Source organism: Ranitomeya imitator, chromosome 4 (assembly GCF_032444005.1).
Source record: "Ranitomeya imitator isolate aRanImi1 chromosome 4, aRanImi1.pri, whole genome shotgun sequence".
Taxonomy (NCBI): domain Eukaryota; kingdom Metazoa; phylum Chordata; class Amphibia; order Anura; family Dendrobatidae; genus Ranitomeya; species Ranitomeya imitator.
The window spans coordinates 361,765,330-361,786,505 of NC_091285.1; the positions used below are offsets into that span (position 1 = coordinate 361,765,330).

At 44.2% G+C, this 21,176-nt stretch overlaps 1 protein-coding gene across 4 annotated transcripts in view; it reads left to right on the forward strand.

Moving 5' to 3' along the window:
• RELN (reelin) overlaps positions 1–21,176 on the forward strand; it is a 1,116,896-nt gene that overhangs the window by 997,099 nt on the left and 98,621 nt on the right. For all 4 annotated transcript variants that reach the window (XM_069765109.1, XM_069765110.1, XM_069765107.1 and 1 more), the window contains exons 38-44: positions 785–967; positions 3,390–3,561; positions 6,490–6,592; positions 8,080–8,309; positions 17,732–17,952; positions 19,516–19,663; positions 20,397–20,655. In XM_069765109.1, the coding sequence (XP_069621210.1) occupies positions 785–967; positions 3,390–3,561; positions 6,490–6,592; positions 8,080–8,309; positions 17,732–17,952; positions 19,516–19,663; positions 20,397–20,655 (1,316 nt within the window). The remainder of the gene's footprint in view (positions 1–784; positions 968–3,389; positions 3,562–6,489; positions 6,593–8,079; positions 8,310–17,731; positions 17,953–19,515; positions 19,664–20,396; positions 20,656–21,176) is intronic.

Sequence of the window (21,176 nt, forward strand, 5' to 3'; positions counted from 1 at the left end):
GGGCCAACCCCATTAATTCATTCTGCAGCCTGCATTAGACAGTGTAATTCAAAGGCTATAAAAGGAAAGTGGTGCAAAATTTCTAATTAAACCCAGTTGTAAAAAATATTTTTAACCCCAATTGCATACATTTCAGAAAGAGAAAAAAAATGGCGTCAAAGGTGGACAACCCCTTTAAGTTTGTTGATCAAGATGTTTACGAGATATGATTAAAAAAAACCTCTCTATCAGAAATCAGCCATCAGATAATATTTTTTAAATTTAACATACATTTTTTTTTCTTTTATATTATGGATATTTCTGCAAAATAAATAAGCTTCCTATTTTAAACATCCAAAGGAACCACTTTTATGTCATGACATTTAGCCTGGAGCATGCCCTCAGATCTTCAAGTAGCTGCAGTGTGATCCCCAAAGACCCGGATGTCAGTTTTGGTCACAATCAGATTGTATGTGATAAGACTATTGCTGAAGACCAGTTTACAGTGAATGCCCTGACTATGAGTGAACTTGTCATCATGGTCTTCAGGGATCTCACTCCATATGTTGGCAGGCCTGTCCACTGAAAATGCATTCTATCCCAAAACAACAATAAACATAATGTATATATACAGTATATATATATATATATATATATATATATATATATATATGCATTTTTAACCTATTTATTGCTGTATGTATTTGAACTACTACCTGATGAGATGATACTTTAGGTCTATCTCTATATTGTAATACATGGAATATAATAAAACCTGTTTAAATGTATGTTTGTGTTGTTCTAGGTGCACCAGAAAGATCCCACTCTATTCTTCTACAATTCTCTGTCACGGGGGGCATCACCTGGCACCTTATGGATGAATTTTACTTCACACAAACTACTGATGTTCTGTTTGTTAATGTTCCTTTGCCACTTGCCGCACAAACCAATGCAACCAAATTTAGGCTATGGCAACCATACCACAATGGTATTAAAACACCTTTATTTGTAACGTTGTGTTATTCAGTAGATATGAAATGTATTATGAAAAAAAGTAAGACTAAACAAAATCATCAGTATATTATTATTATTATTATTTTGTCAGGGAAATTACTGTATATACTCGTGTTAAGCCCAGTTTTTCAGCACTTTTTTTGTGCCCTGCTCGGCTTATACACAAGTCATTGTCCCAGTTTATGGCGGGGGAGGGGGAGCGGTGGAGCAGCGGGTCACAGGAGGCAGGAGCCGGCGGCTGCAGCTAAAGCCTGTTCTCGCTGCTAAAGAGAAATTAATATTTACTGCACTGGCAATTAATTTTAATTTCTCTTACAGCGCGCATAGTTACAGCCGCAGCCGCTGGCTTCCAGCAGTTGCCGGGCTCTCACGGGTGCCCGCTCAATAAGTTAATGAATATTCACCTCTCTCCACTCCCATAGGCGTGGAGAGAGGTGAATATTTATTAACTTAATGAGTGGCGACACATGATCATCCGGCCACAGTAGCTGCTAGAAGCCAAAACGATATGCTTATAGGGTGCGCAGAGAAGGTAAGTAGGATGTTTTTGTTTTTTTATGCTTTTCTCATGGGTGCCAATCATACAAGGATGGGGATGAGGAACCACACATACAAGGATGGGAATAAGGAGCCATGCAGACAAGGATGGGAATAAGGAACCATGCATACAAGGATGGGAATAAGGAGCCATGCAGACAAGGATGGGAATAAGGAGCCATGCAGACAAGGATGGTAATAAGGAGCCATGCATACAAGGATGGGAATAAGGAGCCAAGCATACAAGGACGGGAAAAGGTGCCATGCAGACAAGGATGGGAATAAGGAGCCATGCATACAAGGATGGGAATGAGGAGCCATACATACAAGGATGGGAATAAGGAGCCATGTAGACAAGGATGGGAATAAGGAACCATGCATACAAGGATGGGAATGAGGAGCCATGCAGACAAGGATGGGAATAAGGAGCTATGCAAACAAGGAGGGGATGAGGAACCATGCATACCAGAATAGGGATTAGGGGACAATGCAATTTATACTCGAGTCAATACGTTTTCCCAGTATTTCGAGGCAAAAATACGGTAGGTGCCTTGGCTTATAATCGGGTCGACTTATACACGAGTATATACAGTAATTTGTTACTTAGGTTAAAGATCTTTTTACACAACATAAATTAATACAAGCAATTTTTAATGAATTACAAATCGCTATGAACTTAAAGGGAACCTGTCAGGTCCCCATGCCCTCCAACCCATTTAGCTATATGAGATGAAACTCCCTCCCTAAAGAGCCTTGTATAGCGCAATTAAGTTAAATAAAAACTTTAAAAAATAATTTATAAAGTCCAAGTTTCCTATGTTAATGAGAGCTTTGACTAGTCAATGGGGTATTAGTTTCCCCAAATTAGTCAGCCCTCTTTTCATGTTATCATGCCCCTGTGGGTGTGATAACATCATTTGCACAAGCTGGTCACATCGCCAGCTCATGCAAATCTAGCACATGCATGCCGCTCATTTCGGGAGCTTCAATGTGTCTCTGAAGCTGGGGATACACTTCCTGGCTTCAGCGATGCACTGTGCACGACCGGAAGTTAAGAAGATCTCTGAAGCCAGGAAGCATACCCCCAGCTTCAGAAATGCATTGAGACTCTGAAATGAGTGGCTCGATAACATGGAAAGAGGGCTGAGTAGTCAAAGCCCTCATCAGCATAGCATATAGGGACATTATAAATGCTTTTTTAAAAGCATTTGTTTAACTGAATTACATTATACAGGGCTGGTTAGGCAGGGAGTTTAATCACACATAGCTGAATGCTGCTGGGTTGGAGAGCATTGGGGACGTGAAAGGATCCCTGTAAGACAGATGCTCGTACTTTTTTCAAGTTATTCATTACTGAGCAAAATAATGCAAATACATAGCTAGGAAGAAAAAAAAGGTTTCACTGCAATTCCACATCTCTCATGATGGAAGTACAAAATTGTTTTTTACGCTGGTCCTTTCAAACAGTTGATTGTCGAAGGTACAGAGAGTGCATTCAAGTGAATTAAATAGTACCAAGCACAGATTTTATTAAATGAATGGCATTGTGCATGCATTGTAAACAATGAACTTTTCTCACAAGAGTTTTGTGGTCCCTTTAAATAGGTGATCGTCAGAGGTCCCCAGACTTGAACATCCATCAATTCAATGTTGATGGTTTAGCTTAAAGATGAGCTGTCAGTTTTAAAATGAATCTGTCAGCAGGTTTTTGCTACCTCGTCTGAGTGCAGCATGATGTAGAGAAAGAGATCCTGAATCCAACGATGTATCACTTAGTTTACTGGGTCTGATATCCTGTTTGTGTAGTTAAGAACCGACTCCACAGAAGGTTAACCCTACTATACTTTTTCACATCCCAGGAAAGAAGGATGAAATATGGATCATAGAAGACTTTGTGATTGATGGAAATAACATAAACAACCCTTCTATTCTCATGGATACATTTGATTTTGGTCCAAAAGAAGATAATTGGTTTTTTTATCATGGTGGCAATATTGGTCTCTACTGTCCATACACTTCAAAGGGAGCACCGTAAGTCTGTATCATTTATAATCCCACCTTATGACTGATACTTACCAGTACAAATAATGATAGTAAAAAAGTAAATGGTCAGAAACAACAATTCTCCAATAGCAGGGGTCAATTCACAGTTAATTTACAACTGTGAGATGACATGTTCTGGTATGTTAACAACAGACAAAATCTCCACACCCAATAGATAGATGCTGGATAAACAATCGTTGAGTTGACAACTATGTCTCCTAAGTCCACCATACACAGGTATGCTCTGTTTAGTTGAGTGTTCTCATTTTCTCTATGTGAGAGCGAGAGCCAGACTTCTATGACACCAAATTGTATACAGGAGAACAAGGGGATGTTGGAATGTTGGCTGACATTTGTCTAATCTGTATGTGGGCCTTAAGGCTGATGATATTGAGATATTAAAAGGGTAGTCTCACAAACCAATTACATTTTAACGAATAGATCTTGGAATAATAAGTTCCACAATTGGATGTATTAACCAAAATGTTCCTGTGCTGAGATAATCCTAGAAATGTTCACCTGCTAAGTACTGTCTTACTTGCTGTGTCCGACCATGCAGAACTGCTCCACCTCATGGTCGGCATATACCACAGCTCTTAGCTAGGGAAGGAAAAATAATTCAGCTACACTCCCTGACAGAAGTTATGTTGTTTATCCATGTTATGTAAACAAAAGCTTATAACCTGACGTTAAATTCATCCATTGGTTGTATAAATTATTCTTTTGAAAGCTGAAACCATCCAAAATGTTGTTTAGGTTAAGAAAATAAATTGGCATCAATGCAGAAATATTGATCAGTTAATGGACACAGAATGGTCAGACTTTGGCAAGACAAAAGTTTTGTCGCCCACAGAAAGTAATGTGATATTCAAACAAATAATTAACTTAAAATACAAATATATGTTGCATAACATTGGTGAATGAAGTTGTGGCGCTATTAGAGTCATACTTTGTGTGACTTCCATGAGCTTGAAGGACTGCATCCATGCAGTTCAACAATGATTCATACAATTTTTTAATGAAGTCATCAGGAATTGCAAAGAATGCAGTCGTACATGCCTCCCAGAGTTCATCTAGATTCTTTGGTTTTGTCTTCCAAGCTTCCTCTTTCATTCTACCCCAAACATGCTCAATGATGTTCATGTCTGGCGACTGGGCTGGCCAGTCCTTGAGCACCTTGATCTATTTTGCCTGGAGGAACTTTGTTGTAGAGATGGATGTATGAGATGGAGCACCATCCTTCTGCAGAATTTGACCCCTTTTATGATTTGGAATATAAGAGGTAGCTAATACTTCTTGATATTTTAGGCTATTGATATTGCCTTCCACCTTGCAAATGTTTTGCACACCCCTATACTGAATCTAACCCCAGACCATGATCTTTCCACCACCAAATGTAACTGTTTTCTGGGTGTATTTTGGATCCCTACAGCTCCAGTAGGTCTCCGGCAGTATTTGCGGTGGCTGTAGTGTAATTCTACTGAAGATTCATCAGAGAAATCCACCTTCTGCCACTTTTCCAGAGTACATCTGTTTAGCAGGCTGTGGGACTTTGCAAATGCCACACGGTTTTTTATTTGCCTTTTGTTTAGTCCTGGCTTCTGGGCACTGATTCGACCATGGAGGCCATTTCGAGACAGAATCCTACAAACTGTTCTAGTTGACACAGGGACTTGAGGTGACCAGGCCTGTTGGAGCTTGGCTGCAGTGGAAGAGGGGTTTGCTTTGGATTTTCTAACCAACAAACGTTCCTCCTCAGCAGTTGTCTTGCGGGGTGTGCCGGACCTGGGCTTGTCAAACACATCTCCAGTCTCTTCAAATCTTTTTTTAATTCTTTGTACTTGACGCTGAGACATATTAAAGGTGCCAGCCACCTCTGCAGTGGATCTGGTCTTCAGCCTCTTGATAATCCAGGCTTTGGTCGCAGGGTGGATTTTAGGTATGTTGTCAGAGCTCAAGTTGCAGTTCAAGTGAAGATCTGGGGTGCTGGGTTTCTTTTCATACATGCAAACTAATTAACCGATCATTTACTGAGCACAGGTGAGGATGTAAACTAGGATTAGGTGCATTATATGACCAGGCGACAAAACTTTTTTTTTTTGCCAAAACCTGACCATTCTGTGTCCATTATCTGATCAATATTTCTGCTTTGATGCCAATTTATTTTCTAAACCTAAACCACATTTTGGATGGTTTCAGCTTTCAAAAGAATAATTTATACAACCAATGGATGAATTTAACGTCAGGTTATAAGTTTTTATTTACATAACATGGATAAGCAACATAACTTCTGTCAGGGAGTGTATGATAATTGAATACACTTAAACAACAATGAAGGAGCTCAGAGCTGCTGCTTTCTGAGAAAACACTTTTCCCTGCCTGTCTTATCACAGGAGCAAGTGTTTCTGTTGCTTCACCAGCTCTGTGAGCTCATCATTAATCAAGTCAGTGACATATGTGCTCAGTGGCTGCTGTCTTGTCTACCACACTGACTTGATTTATAATGAGATCAGGGGGTGGAGAAAAGGAAGAAATGTTCACTCCTGTGATAAAACTGGCAGGTAATTGTGTTTCATCAGAAAGTAGCAGCTGTAAGCCCCTGCAGTGTATGTACTCAATTATATCAAAAGTGACTTTTGCTTCCTCTCCTGGCCAGAAGCTGTGGTATGTGCCGACCATGAACTTGAACAGCTTTGCATAGTCAGACTCATCTAATAAGACAGTACATAGCAGATTTTTTTTGCTGCATTGTTTCCTAAATAACGGCTCTGCCAATGGGAGCATTTGGAGCTTTTTAAATTTGTTCTTAATTTTCAATATTGTTTAATTGCAAAGTAATAAAAGTTATTGTTTAGTTTTTACCCTTAGTGAGAAGAAGCAATGTTGCTCTATATAGTTTTTATTGTTTTCGCACAGGGAGGAAGATTCAGCCATGGTATTTGTCTCAAATGAGGTAGGGGAGCATTCCATCACTACAAGAGATTTGGATGTTGATGAGAATACCATTATTCAGTTTGAGGTAAGACTATGAAGCCTGATATTTATAAAAATAAATGTAAAATCAAGTTCAGTAATTATTAACTCCTTCCCGTCATATACGTACAATTATGTCATATGTCGAGCCCCTGACCTGACTGGACAGTTTTATCATATAGTGAACATGGTAAATGAAAACCCTACAAAACAGACCTGGGCAAAGTGCGGCCCGCAGGCCACATCTGGCCCTCTGACTGTCTCAGTCCGTGTGGGGCTCATGCCGCATAAGGAGGAGGCTGTTTGGGGCTTATGCCGCATATGGGAGAGGCTTTGTAGGGCTCATGCCGCATATGGGAGAGGCTGTGTGGGGCTAATGCCGCATATGGGAGAGGCTGTGTAGGGCTCATGCCGCATATGGGAGAGGCTGTGTAGGGCTCATGCCGCATATGGGAGAGGCTGTGTAGGGCTCATGCCGCATATGGGGAGGCTGTGTGAGGCTCATGCTGCATATGGGAGAGGCTGTGTAGGGCTCATGCTGCATAAGGGGAAGGCTGTGTGGGGATCATGCCGCATATGGAAAAGGCTGTGTAGGGCTCATGCGCATATTGGAGAGACTGTGTGGGGCTCATGCCGCATATGGAGAAGGCTGTGTATGGCTCATGCGCATATGGGAGAGACTATGTGTGGCTCATGCCGCGTATGCGGGATGCTCTGTGGGGCTCTTACAGTATATGGGGGGCTCATACAATATACTCAGGTTCAAACGATATTTAGGGGGATGTCAGCATACTTAATTCTGCTCAATATTAATTGATACAATTAATATTAATATAATTATCAATAATATAAAAATTATAAAATATATCAATATTAATATTGGTTCGGCCCTCCACAACAGTCTCTCATGTGGCCCCTTGGGAAAATTAATTGCTCACCCCTACTCAAAAACAATTATGGAATTACACATTGCAATTTTTGCAGTTTCAACACACTTGGACTTTTGTTGTCCTGCTGTCCAGTGCATTACATGCTAAAATAAATAGTGTAATTAAAAAGTATAACTTGTCTTGCAAGAAAACAAGCCCTCATACTTTTATGCGGACTGAAAAGTATAAATGTTACAGCTCTTGAAAGAAGAGAGGATAAAACAAAAATGAAAAAAAAAAACGGAAAATAGCCCGGTCATGAAGGTGTTAAAATTCCCAAATGATCGGCAATCCACTCTAGTGGTGGTGCATGAGGAGGGTGAATGTGCAAAATCAGAGAAGTTCCGGCACTCACGGAAGTGGTAACCATATATCTTTATTAAATCACACTGATCTGATGGGCAGTATGTATTAGTAGTCAGGTTATCTTTAATAAATAATCACATGTCTAATACCCTGTTTCTTGAGTGATTTTTTTAGTCTAATAATTTATCTGTAACCAATATCATTCTATAATGTCCTGTTGCACGCCTATATGTGGTAATACTTAATTTACTTAATAAATAAAAGGAGTTACAGTAAAACTATTTTTTAATTAATGCAGATTAATGTAGGCTGCACAACGGACAGTAATTCTGATGATCCTGTGAAACTGGAATTTTCACGAGATTTTGGAGCCACATGGCACTTACTTTTACCTCTGTGCTACAGCAGTACCAGCCACGTGAGTTCTTTATGCAGCACTGAACACCACCCAAGTAGTATTTACTATGCTGGAACAATGAAGGGCTGGAGAAGGGAAGTCATCAATTTTGGAAAACTACATCTTTGTGGGTAGGTATTAAAAACCTTACAATTTTTTAACATATAGTTATTTATGTCATCACATCCATAAAATATGAAAAAGGTATTTCAAATCTTAAGGGAAACCTGTTATGTGAAAAAATGCTAATAACCTGCAGGTATGAGGTTAATCTGCAAGTTAATAGGGTTCTAATAATAATAATAATAATAATAATCTTTATTTATATAGCGCCAACATATTCCGCAGCGCTTTACAGTTTAACAGTTTCAAACACAAAAGTCATAAGTAACAACGTTAACAATACAATAATTAAAGCAAAATAAGACGACCCTGCTCGTGAGAGCTTACAATCTACAATGAGGTGGGGGAGATACAAAGTACAGGTGTGTATTTACAATGATGTATTTACAATCATGGTCCAGCCATCTTCAGGGGTTGGGGAATAGATGGGGATAGTGAATGGGCTACACACACACAAAAACATAACATAACTTTGATTAGTGAACGTGATAGGCCGCTCTGAACAAATTCTGAACCTGCTCAACACATAGACCCCTTCCTCCCCCCCCCCCCCACTGCTGAGAGGAAATTAACTTTTTTCCTCATGGTAGCATTTGGTATTCAGTCACGGAGGCAGCACCAGCGCGGGTACAGTCACCACTCTGTGGATAATGCTGTCACTGGGCAGGTTCATATCGCTATTAACCTGCACATAAACCCCATATCTGCAGGTTAATAGCGTGTTTTCATGCCACCGGGTTTGGAAAATGGCGTCATTATTTATTTATTTTTTTACAAACTTTGTAATTTTTTTTCACCACTTAAATAACAAAAGAACCAATACATGTTTGCTATCTGCACACTTGTACTGACCTGGGGAAATCATAATGGCAGGTCAGTTAACATTTAGTGAAGATGGTAGAAAAAATAAATAAATAAATAAATGGTGGAATTGCACTTTTTTGGCACTCTCACCACACTTGGAATTTTTTCCCGTTTTCCAGTATACTATGTGGTAAAATTAATGGTGTCATTCAAAAGGAAAACTCATCCTAATGCCCAAACCCCATAACCTCCCTATCCAACATCACTGAAGGGGAGCTTAATTGTCTCCTCTCCAAATCGCACCTCACCACCTGTGCGCTCGACCCAATCCTATCCCACCTCCTCCTCAACCTCATCGCCACTCTTATCCCATCCCTAACCCACCTCTTCAACCTATCACTTTCTTCTGGTACCTTCCCTTCTGCTTTCAAACATGCCACAATCACGCCTATCCTTAAAAAGCCAACCCACGATCCAACTGCTATGTACAGCTATCGCCCAATATCGCTGCTCCCATTCGCTTCCAAACTCCTGGAGAAGCACGTCCACGCTGAAGTTTCCTCCCACCTCTCATCTAACTTGCTCTTTGACAATCTACAATCTGGTTTCCACCCCCATTACAGCCAAAGCTAACGAACAATACTCCTCCTTCTAGACCTGTCCTCTGTGTTAGGAGTCGAGTTTCCTCTGCTGCACAGGGGGAATCTCGATCCGTGTCTGCTGCGGTCTCCCATTCTGCTTCGGCCGCAGTGGGCTCTACTCAGCGGAGGCGTCGCTCCCAGCGTCTTGCTGGGACTGATTCTGTGCAGGGGGTTACTGCTGCCTTTTCTGGCTCTCCTGTTGTACCCTGCACTGATCTGCGGCGAGCGGGCTTCTCTGGGACTAAGTCCTTATTTGCACACACTGAGCATGCCCAGGGCAAGATCTCCCGTTGGAGATCGAGGGTCACATGCTCAGGCACTGCAGCACATCCCATTGGTCCTCTTGGCAGGTCCTGAAAGGGCAAAACTTCTGTAGCTGCTTCCTGTGCTGCAACTATATAAACTGCGCATGACCGCACGGCCATGCGCTAGTATTGTCTTGTTATAATGTGTGTGTGTAGATGGATGTATGTCGATGGATGAAAGCTCCTAAGTATCCCTCCCTAGTGTTGTTGACTGCTCGCGGATGATGGTAGCTATCTAGCGCCCGACTAGCCATCTGCACGTAACACACATCACAGCGTCCAGTTGCTGTGTCTGCCAGTACGGCGCCGTGCGCTTCCTCTGCGCTTTCCTTACCCAAGCCTGGGTGGTTAGTTGCGTCCGTCAGTGCGGCACCGCATGCACTCTCGTGCCTCTATACACTATTTAATAGTTTCCTTACACACCCAGTTGCGGTGTTGTGCCAGCAAGTGGTCTAATCGGACTTCAATCCTGAGTTGGGGTTGTGTTCGCTGACTTCTTGCTCGCGCTCTATGTGCGGTACCGCGGTCCTGTGATGCAACAGGATCGCTTCCTTCACGCAGGGTGAAGTTAACCCGTGCGTGTATACTTATAGTACCGCCATATAGTCCGTCTTACTAGCAGCAGGGTTTATACCTGCACGGTGGACCTCGGACTGCGAACGCACCTAGTTTCATATCATCTATACTTGGTGCGTTCCGCCAGTCCTTAACATAATACTAGCGCCAAGGTCTGGCTAGTAAATGGCGGACATTCAGCAATCTTTGCGGTATATCCAGCAGCTGGAGGGTAGGTTGACGGCTCTCGAGAGCTCAACCTCAGCTGTGGATGTTACCGCAGTTGCTGTACAGGCTGCTAGCGTGGCTGCAGCAACCTTGTCCACTGCCACCCCTGATCCGACATTATCTCGCCTCCCGTTGCCAGAAAAATTTTCTGGAGATTGCAAAACTTGTAGGGGATTCGTGAGTCAGTGCTCTATCCACCTCGAGCTCCTGGCTGCACGTTTTCCTACAGAGCGGGCTAAGGTGGGATTTATTGTCTCTCTCTTGTCGGACAGGGCGTTGGAGTGGGCTACGCCGCTGTGGGAGCGTGGTGATCATGTGGTGCAGAGTGCTCCGTTGTTTCTGAGCACTCTGAAAAAGGTCTTTTTTGGACCTCAAGTCACCCATGACACAGCGCTCCAACTACTGGCATTAACTCAGGGTGAGTCCTTGGTCAGCCATTTTTCCGTCCGCTTCCGTACTTTAGCTTCTGAGCTGGAGTGGTCAGATAAAGCCCTTATCCCCATATTTTGGAGGGGCCTGGCTGATCACGTTAAGGACGCTCTGGCCACTAGTGAGATTCCTGCCACACTGGAGGAGTTAATAACTGTCTCTACTCGTATTGACCTCCGTTTTAACGAGCGGAGGTTAGAGCGAGCCCAGTGTAGGCAGAGGTTTCGGCTGGCTCCCACCTTCGCCAAACCTTTGGAATCTCCAATCCAGGCATCTGAGTCACATGAGGCCTTAGAGGTAACACGAGCGGGATCCAAATCTCAGTCCGCCCGTGCACATAGGGTCCGTCATGTTTGCCAGCAGTCAGGACATCTTGCCTCCAAGGGTCCTCAGCGGTCGGGGAAACGTCAGCGTCTAGTGGCAGTTGGAGGAGGTACACTAGACACGGCGACGTTTGCCTCAAAGTTGTCCATCAAGGGGACAATTACCATATGCCCATCCACTCTTATGGTCGAGTAATTTTATGTCTTCCTCTTTTGCCCAGCGTCACGCAATACCCTTGGTGATGCTCGCCAAGCCTGTAACCGTTCGAGTGGTAAATGGGTCAACACTACCCTCACAGATTACCCACCAAACCATTCCTTTCACGCTTTCTGTGTCTCCATCACATCAGGAGATAATCTCCCTATTAGTAATTCCTGAGGGAATTGATGAGGTCCTGTTGGGGATACCATGGCTTCGCTACCATTCTCCTCATATTGAGTGGTCCTCTGGGAGAATTTTGGGATGGAGTAAATCCTGCGAGGGTAGATGTCAGAGGGAGTGCGTTCAGGTTGCTACTACACAGGTACCCGCAGATCTTTCCTCTCTTCCCAAGCACTATTGGCCCTATGCAGATGTGTTCTCCAAAAGAGCTGCGGAGACCCTTCCGCCTCACCGCCCCTATGACTGTCCTATTGACCTCTTGCCTGGTGCTGAGCCTCTCCGGGGTCAAGTCTATCCGTTATCTCTCCCGGAGACGGAGGCAATGTCTCAGTACATCCAAGAGAATCTGGCAAGAGGATTCATTAGGAAGTCAGTGTCACCGGCAGGGGCTGGGTTCTTCTTCGTACAGAAGAAGACTGGAGACTTTTGTCCATGTATAGACTACAGGGGTCTTAACGCCATCACCGTTAAGAACAAGTACCCATTACCCCTGATATCTGAGCTGTTTGATAGGCTACGGGGAGCGAGGATATTTACTAAGTTAGATCTGCGGGGTGCTTACAACCTGATTCGCATCCGTGAGGGGGATGAATGGAAGACGGCTTTTAACACCAGGGATGGGCACTATGAATATCTGGTGATGCCCTTCAGGCTCTGTAATGCCCCAGCCGTTTTCCAAGACTTTGTGAACGACATCTTCCGGGATATGCTCACCACCTCGGTCGTAGTCTATCTGGATGATATTCTCATCTTCTCTCCAGATATTGACTCCCATCGGAGAGATGTTCGCAAAGTCTTCTACCTCTTACGGGCAAACTCCCTCTATGCCAAGTTGGAGAAGTGTGTGTTTGAGCAGGAGTCCTTGCCTTTCCTTGGTTATATCATCTCTGCCCAGGGTTTGGCTATGGATCCTGCCAAGCTACAGGCTGTAATGGACTGGCAGGAACCCCATTCTCTTAAAGCGGTGCAGCGCTTTATGGGGTTCATTAATTACGATCGCCAGTTCATCCCACACTTCTCAACTTTGGTAGCTCCCTTGGTTGCCCTCACCAAGAAGGGAGCAAATCCCAAGTTGTGGTCAGAGGAGGTCTCCAAAGCCTTTCTCTCGATCAAGTCACACTTCGCTAGCGCTCCCATCCTACATCGCCCCGATGTTGATAAACCATTTATCTTGGAGGTGGATGCCTCATCCGTTGGTGCAGGAGCAGTCCTTTTCCAAAAGGATGCTCAAGGTCGGAAGCATCCTTGCTTCTTCTTCTCCAAGACCTTCACACCAGCGGAGAGGAATTATTCCATCAGGGACAGGGAGTTGCTAGCCATGAAGTTGGCTTTTTCAGAGTGGAGACATCTCTTGGAGGGAGCTCGCTTTCCCTTCCAAGTCTTCACTGACCACAAGAACTTGGTATATCTACAAACGGCCCAGCGCCTGAATTCTCGCCAGGCTAGATGGTCCCTGTTCTTCTCCCGGTTCCATTTTACTCTCCATTTCCTCTCCGGGGAGAAGAACGTTCGTGCTGACGCTCTCTCCCGCTCCGTAGTGTCATCGGAGGAGGAGGAGGAGCCTCGGCTTATTGTCCCTTCTGAGAGCCTGAGAACTGTAGCTCCGGTTTCGCTAGAGTCTGTGCCCCCGGGCAAGACTTTCGTACCAGCTAACTTGCGACCGGAGGTTCTCTCTTGGGCTCACTCCTCCAGAGTGGGTGGGCATTTTGGGACCAAGAGGACATCTGAGCTTTTGGCGAGAACATACTGGTGGCCGCATATGGCCCGAGATGTCAGAGACTATATTCAGGCGTGCGTTTCTTGCGCCCAGAATCGGTCTCCTCGGCAACGGCCTGCTGGGTTGCTTTACCCTCTACCGGTGGCAGACAGGCCCTGGGAGATGGTCGGGATGGACTTTGTGGTGAGCTTACCCAAGTCGCGTGGCTGCTCCATTTTTTGGGTTGTCACCGACCATTTCTCTAAGATGGTGCATTTGGTGCCGCTTCCTCGGTTACCCTCAGCACGGGCCTTGGCGGTGTTGTTCATTAAGCACGTTTTCCGATTGCATGGTATGCCTGATAAGATTGTCAGCGATCGGGGTCCCGAGTTCGCGTCTCGGTTTTGGAGAGAGCTCTGCCGTTTACTCAGCATAGAGTTAAACCTCTCCTCTGCATACCATCCCGAGACGAATGGGTTGGTGGAGAGAACCAACCAGACTCTGGTGACATATTTGCGACATTTCGTCTCTGCTAGGCAGGATGACTGGGCATCTTTGCTACCTTGGGCGGAATTTGCCTTGAACAACGCCGTAGCCGATTCCACCAGTCAAACTCCCTTTCTCCTTAATTACGGCCAGCATCCGCGTGTCCCTGTGCCCATGCCCGTGTCATCCACCGATTCTAGGGTGGCAGACTGGGCGGTGGAGGCACGTGACATCTGGGACCGCACACAGGATGCCATCCGGGCCTCCAAGGAGAGAATGAGGGTTTCAGCTGATACACACCGGCGCCCCGCTCCGGTCTTTGCTAGTGGCGACTTAGTGTGGCTCTCGGCCCGTAACATCAGGCTGCGAGTTGAGTCCACTAAGTTTGCTCCTCGCTACATTGGCCCGTTTAAGGTTCTGGAACAGGTCAACCCTGTGGTCTACCGTTTGGCTATTCCTCCACGCCTTGGTATCACCGATACTTTTCACGTTTCCCTCTTAAAGCCCGTTCATTTGTCCCGGTTTTCTGAGTCATCTGCTGGGACATCGGGTTCATCCACGGATGAGTTTGAGGTGAATGCTATTGTGGGGTGCAAGGTGGTACGTGGCAAGAAATTTTATCTGGTGGACTGGAAGGGTCACGGCCCAGAGGATAGAACCTGGGAGCCTGTGGAGCACATTCGGGCTCCGCTGCTTATTGCAGCTTTTGAGCGTAGTGAGGCTCAAGGAGGGGGGGGCCCTAGGAGGGGGGGGTAATGTTAGGAGTCGAGTTTCCTCTGCTGCACAGGGGGAATCTCGATCCGTGTCTGCTGCGGTCTCCCATTCTGCTTCGGCCGCAGTGGGCTCTGCTCAGCGGAGGCGTCGCTCCCAGCGTCTTGCTGGGACTGATTCTGTGCAGGGGGTTACTGCTGCCTTTTCTGGCTCTCCTGTTGTACCCTGCACTGATCTGCGGCGAGCGGGCTTCTCTGGGACTATGTCCTTATTTGCACACACTGAGCATGCCCAGGGCAAGATCTCCCGTTGGAGATCGAGGGTCACATGCTCAGGCACTGCAGCACATCCCATTGGTCCTCTTGGCAGGTCCTGAAAGGGCAAAACTTCTGTAGCTGCTTCCTGTGCTGCAACTATATAAACTGCGCATGACCGCACGGCCATGCGCTAGTATTGTCTTGTTATAATGTGTGTGTGTAGATGGATGTATGTCGATGGATGAAAGCTCCTAAGTATCCCTCCCTAGTGTTATTGACTGCTCGCGGATGATGGTAGCTATCTAGCGCCCGACTAGCCATCTGCACATAACACACATCACAGCGTCCAGTTGCTGTGTCTGCCAGTACGGCGCCGTGCGCTTCCTCTGCACTTTCCTTACCCAAGCCTGGGTGGTTAGTGGCGTCCGTCAGTGCGGCACCGCATGCACTCTCGTGCCTCTATACACTATTTAATAGTTTCCTTACACACCCAGTTGCGGTGTTGTGCCAGCAAGTGGTCTAATCGGACTTCAATCCTGAGTTGGGGTTGTGTTCGCTGACTTCTTGCTCGCGCTCTATGTGCGGTACCGCGGTCCTGTGATGCAACAGGATCGCTTCCTTCACGCAGGGTGAAGTTAACCCGTGCGTGTATACTTATAGTACCGCCATATAGTCCGTCTTACTAGCAGCAGGGTTTATACCTGCACGGTGGACCTCGGACTGCGAACGCACCTAGTTTCATATCATCTATACTTGGTGCGTTCCGCCAGTCCTTAACACTCTGCTTTCGACACAGTTGACCACTGCCTCCTACTACAGATCCTCTCCTCCTTTGGCATCAGAGACCTCGCCCTATCCTGGATCTCCTCATACCTTTTCAACCACACATTCAGAGTCTTCCACTCCCACACTACCTCCTCATCCCACCCTCTCTCTGTTGGAGTTCCCCAAGGCTCTATTCTGGGACCCCTATTCTTCTCAATCTATACACTTGGCCTGGGACAACTCATAAAGTCCCATGGATTTCAGTACCACCTTTATGCTGATGAATCTCAGATCTACCTCTCTGGCCCAGATGTCACCTCTCTGCTGTCCAGAATCCTGAAGTGTCTATCAGCCATATCCTTATCCTCCTTCTTCTCCCCTCACTTCCTCAAACTCAATGTGGACATATCTGGACTCATCATCTTTCCTCCATCTCATAGATCTTCCTTACCTATCGCAATTTATCGCAATTAACGACATCATTTTTTCTCCCGTACCGGAAGTCCGCTGCCTCGGAGTAACCCTTGACTCTGCCCTATCCTTCAAACTGCACATCCAAGCTCTTTCCACCTCCTGTCGCTTCCAGCTCAAAAATATCTCCAGAATCCGTCTTTTCCTCAACCATCAATCTACTGAAATGCTTGTGCATGCCCTCATCATCTCCCACCTCGACTACTGCAACATCCTTTTCTGTGGCCTCCCTGCTAACACCCTTGCACCTCTCTAGTCCATCCTTAACTCTTCTGCTCGACTAATTCATCTCTCTCCTCACTACTCTTCCGCTTCTCCCCTCTGCAAATCTCTTCACCGGCTCCCATTCCCTCAGCGTATCCAGTTCAAATTACTAATACTGACCTACAAAGCCATCCATAATCTGTCTCCTCCATATATCTCTGAACTAATCTCCCGATATCTTCACTCACGTAATCTCCGGTCCTCCCAAGACCTCCTTCTCTCCTCCACACTTATTTGCTCCTCACCCAACCGCCTCCAAGGCTTCTCCCGAAAGTCCCCCATCCTCTGGAATCCTTTGCCCCAACACGTCAGACTGTCAACCACATTCGGATCCTTGAGACAGAACTTGAAAACCCACCTCTTCAGGAAAGCCCCAGCTGCCTCCTCACCACTACTGGAGCTTCTGCCTCATCAACACCGGAGCTCATGCAACCCTCAACCTATTGTCTCGTTCCCCACCACCCTATAGAATGTAAGCTCGCAAGGGCAGGGTCCTCACCCCTCTGTATCAGTCTGTAATTTTAGTTTGCTTACTGTAAGTGATATCTGTAATTTGTATGTAACCCCTTCTCATGTACAGCACCATGGAATCAATGGTGCTATATAAATAAATAATAATAATAAAATAATCCCACAAAAACCAAGCCCTCATATGGATATACTGACGGAAAAATAAAAAAGTTATCCCTCTGGGAAGAAAGGGAGCAAAAAAACGAAAATGCAAAAACAGAAAATTGCAAGGTCATGAAGGGGTTAACTCTTTATTTGTGGAGCATGTTAATAGTTTAAAATTAGACCAGCCAAAAGACAACAAAATAATTGCTGTTTGGGTTTTTTCTACCACTTCCCATAAATAATTTATAAAAGTTAGTTAATCTACATGTACCCCAAATTGGTGCCACTAACTCAAGTTAAAATTTTATGACTTCTGCAATGTGACGATGAAAAACGAGAAGAAAATGTTTTGTCATTAAGGCCCAAATTGGGCAATTCCTTAAGGTGTTAGCAAGAAGTTATTTATAATAAAATCATTGATTTCAAAATCTCTGTAACTTTTTTTTATTTAAAAGGTGTATTATAGTGATATCTAACATTATTTTGTGCCAATTTAAGCTCCATTAGATTCAGATGGTATCAAGGATTTTACCCAACATCTATGAAGCCTGTGACCTGGGCAATTGATAACATTTACATTGGTCCTCAGTGTGAGGAAATGTGCAACGGTCATGGAAGTTGTGTCAATGGAACCAAATGTATTTGTGATCCAGGCTACTCTGGCCCTACTTGCAAAGTCAGTACAAAAAATCCAGATTTCCTGAAGGATGATTTTGAAGGTGAGAATGTTATAAATGCTGGTAACAAAATTGTGAGCAAATACATTTTTAGGGGGAAATTCATCTAGACTGGGCAGCCTATCTTGATTAAAAAGTGGCTGAAATATTTTGGACCACAGCCCTTAATAAATTCTCCTTAGTATGCTGATGAATATTCTTATTTTCACAATGTAACGGAAGTGATGGAACCACTGTGCCGTGGACCGAGGAAAGCCTGAGGGGGCGACTAGGTGAACACTTGACTCTTTGCTACAGTCCCTGATAGTTGATGTTGTCTTGGCTCCGGATAGATGCCAGGTGCTCCTCCACAACAGATCTCAGACACACGGCAGCTGACCTCCAAAGGGGCAGGTAGTTGGAACAGCTATAAATGGGTAGACTTGGCTGGTAGACACACACGTGGAAGTTGCTGGCAGGTATGGCTGGAATACAGACTGACACGGCAGGTGCAGGCATTTGATTAATAAAAGGATGAGTTTTCATGGAAAACACAAAATTGTCTGGGTGATCCTAAATTTTTGAACGGTAGTGTACTTTTGGTATACAGGCTGGCGTGGCAGGTGCAGGTAGGTATGGCTGGTATACAGGCTGGCACGGCAGGTATAGCCAGGGACGGCTGGTATACAGGCAGACACTGCAAGTGCAGACAGGTACGGTTGATATGCATTCAGGCAGGAGCTGGCAGGCAGAACTAGAATACAGAAACACACAGCAAGTACAAGAAGACAGGTACAGGTAGGAACAGGCAGGTGCTGGCAGGTACAGGGAACCTGGGAATTAGCAAGCATGCAAAAAGGCAAAGTGAACACGTTGCTCAGGCACCTCCCATCAGGTGGAGGTGCCTTAAATAAGTGTCTCTCAGCAATTGGCTAGACACTTTAGGACAGCACGAACTGTCCCTTTAAGAAGGGGAGAGCGCACATCCAAAGCACAGTGCCGTGGATCTGCAAGCCGTGCTCAGACATGGACAACAGCAGGAGGAGCAGGAAGTGTAGGATGGGGATCACAGCGGTGAGTGACTCAGCGTCCCTGCCGGGGAAGGGTGTAGTGACACCGGCACTACACACAATATGTAAACAAAATATTCAAGCAAACATTTGTATAGGTTCATGTATCTGGTCATTGTAGCTAAACTATGTGTATTTAGGCAAATTCCAATTGGTTGCAATGGTCATTTACTGTAGTTATAAAATTATGCCATGGTAAAAGGATTGTTCAACAGTAAAATATATTTTAGACATGGATTGATTAAAAATAATAAACGGAGGCATACTTGCCTTCCAAAACCCCTTGTGAGTCCAGTGCAGACCTCTCCAAAGTTCTCTGTTTTTCCCAGAAGCAGTGTGTGCTCGTTCAGAAGTCATAAAACCGCTGCAGCCAATTACATGCAACTAGTTCAAGTGACTGAAAGAGCAAATCGTTGTATAAACATAAATTTATTTGAAATGACCCCATAAGCTAACACTTATTTTTGACTCAGTTACAGTTGCTTGTCATCAGGAAGCCATACATGTAAGTTTTTTTATAAATGCTGCACTCCATCATCTTTTCATTCTTTTTTAGGTCAATTAGAATCAGATAGATTCCTTTTAGTGAGTGGAGGAAAGCCATCTAGGAAATGTGGTATACTCTCCAGCGGAAATAATCTATTTTTTAGTGATGAAGGTTTGAGAATGTTGATGACAAGAGATCTGGATTTATCTTTAGCACGGTAAGAGTCTCTTCACAATACTTTTTTTACAAAAAGCTATTTTTTATTAATTTACTCTAAGTTAATAAACGTTTACGTACTTATGTGGCATTTATTTCAGTCCCAAGTGTGAGCAAAATTATTTTGTTTCCCAATGCAGGGATTTAAAAATTTGCCACCATCTTTTCTCACTCCAAGAAGAGCAGTATGATAAATATCAGATGGACAATAATTAATTTAATTGTGCCATACAGTGAAAGTGGACACCAATGTGCTAAAGTGAAATTATTTTTAAATATCCGCACCTATATCATTTGCAGCTACTAGAACTACTATGTATACAATTACGGTAGTTTAGTAAAAAAAATGTATAGGAAAGATACATTTTATTTCTTGTCTATAATTTGTGCTCTTCCTCCAACCTGTTGCCCCAGCTGGCGTATCCCTAGAGCTGGCGCTGGTGAGCATAAGTAAGGTGGTGTAACAGGCTGCAACAAGCCAGCGCTCCAGCTATTCTTATGCAGTTTGACCTATATCATTGAATGTGATATATTGTTGTGTTGCCTTACTGTTTTCACACCTCGATTGCATAGCAAAAATGTGTCCAGAGCATTACAATGAAACCTGTATTTCATGTGGCTACTATGGAACATCTTATTTCTGAAATTACTTTGAATGTCCTGCAGTTGGTTCCTTGATATTACATAGCAAATTATGAATGTTTTCATCAATCCAAGATAATTGTGCTTTCTAGGTTTGTCCAATTTTTTATGCGGTTAGGATGTGGAAAGGCAGTGCCAGATCCCAGGAGTCAACCGGTGCTGCTGCAATACTCACTGGATGGTGGATTATCATGGAGCCTTCTTCAAGAATTTCTTTTTAGTAACTCTAGTAATATTGGACGGTATATAGCTTTGGAAATTCCCTTAAAAGCTCGTTCTAGTTCTACTCGTCTTCGATGGTGGCAGCCATCAGAAAATGGGCATTTCTACAGTCCCTGGGTTATTGATCAGGTAAGCAATATTTATAATATTTCCTTTGTTGGGTTTCCTTACACACATAGAATTTATGGCCTTGATTTATCAAATCAAAAGTCCCAACATTTTTGCTCAATGCTTAGTTGAGCAAAAAATGTTCAACTTTTGGTATTTCCACACATGTTTTGCCCAGCACTATCAAAATTGTCAGAGGTGGGGCACTGTGAGCCCCTCTCATTGATGAATCACCATTTATAAAATGTAAGCCTTACTCTTGTCTCCAACTAGAGTTAGATTGTGGTGAGGCACACACCACTTTGCATCTCGCCTGATTCATTACAAAGCGTGCGCCTTTCAATGAATCAGAAGCCTTGCATTGCACCATGCTTCCTCATCAAGACTGGTGTGAAAAACATCAGTTTTGATGCATCATGGCCATAATCTGTGGCCTTGGCTCAATTTTTTTTTTACAGATTAAAGATGTTTCCAGATTTAGGTCATATTCGTTTGTTTAACACTGTCGTCAATTCCCAATACAAACTCGACTTTCTATCAGG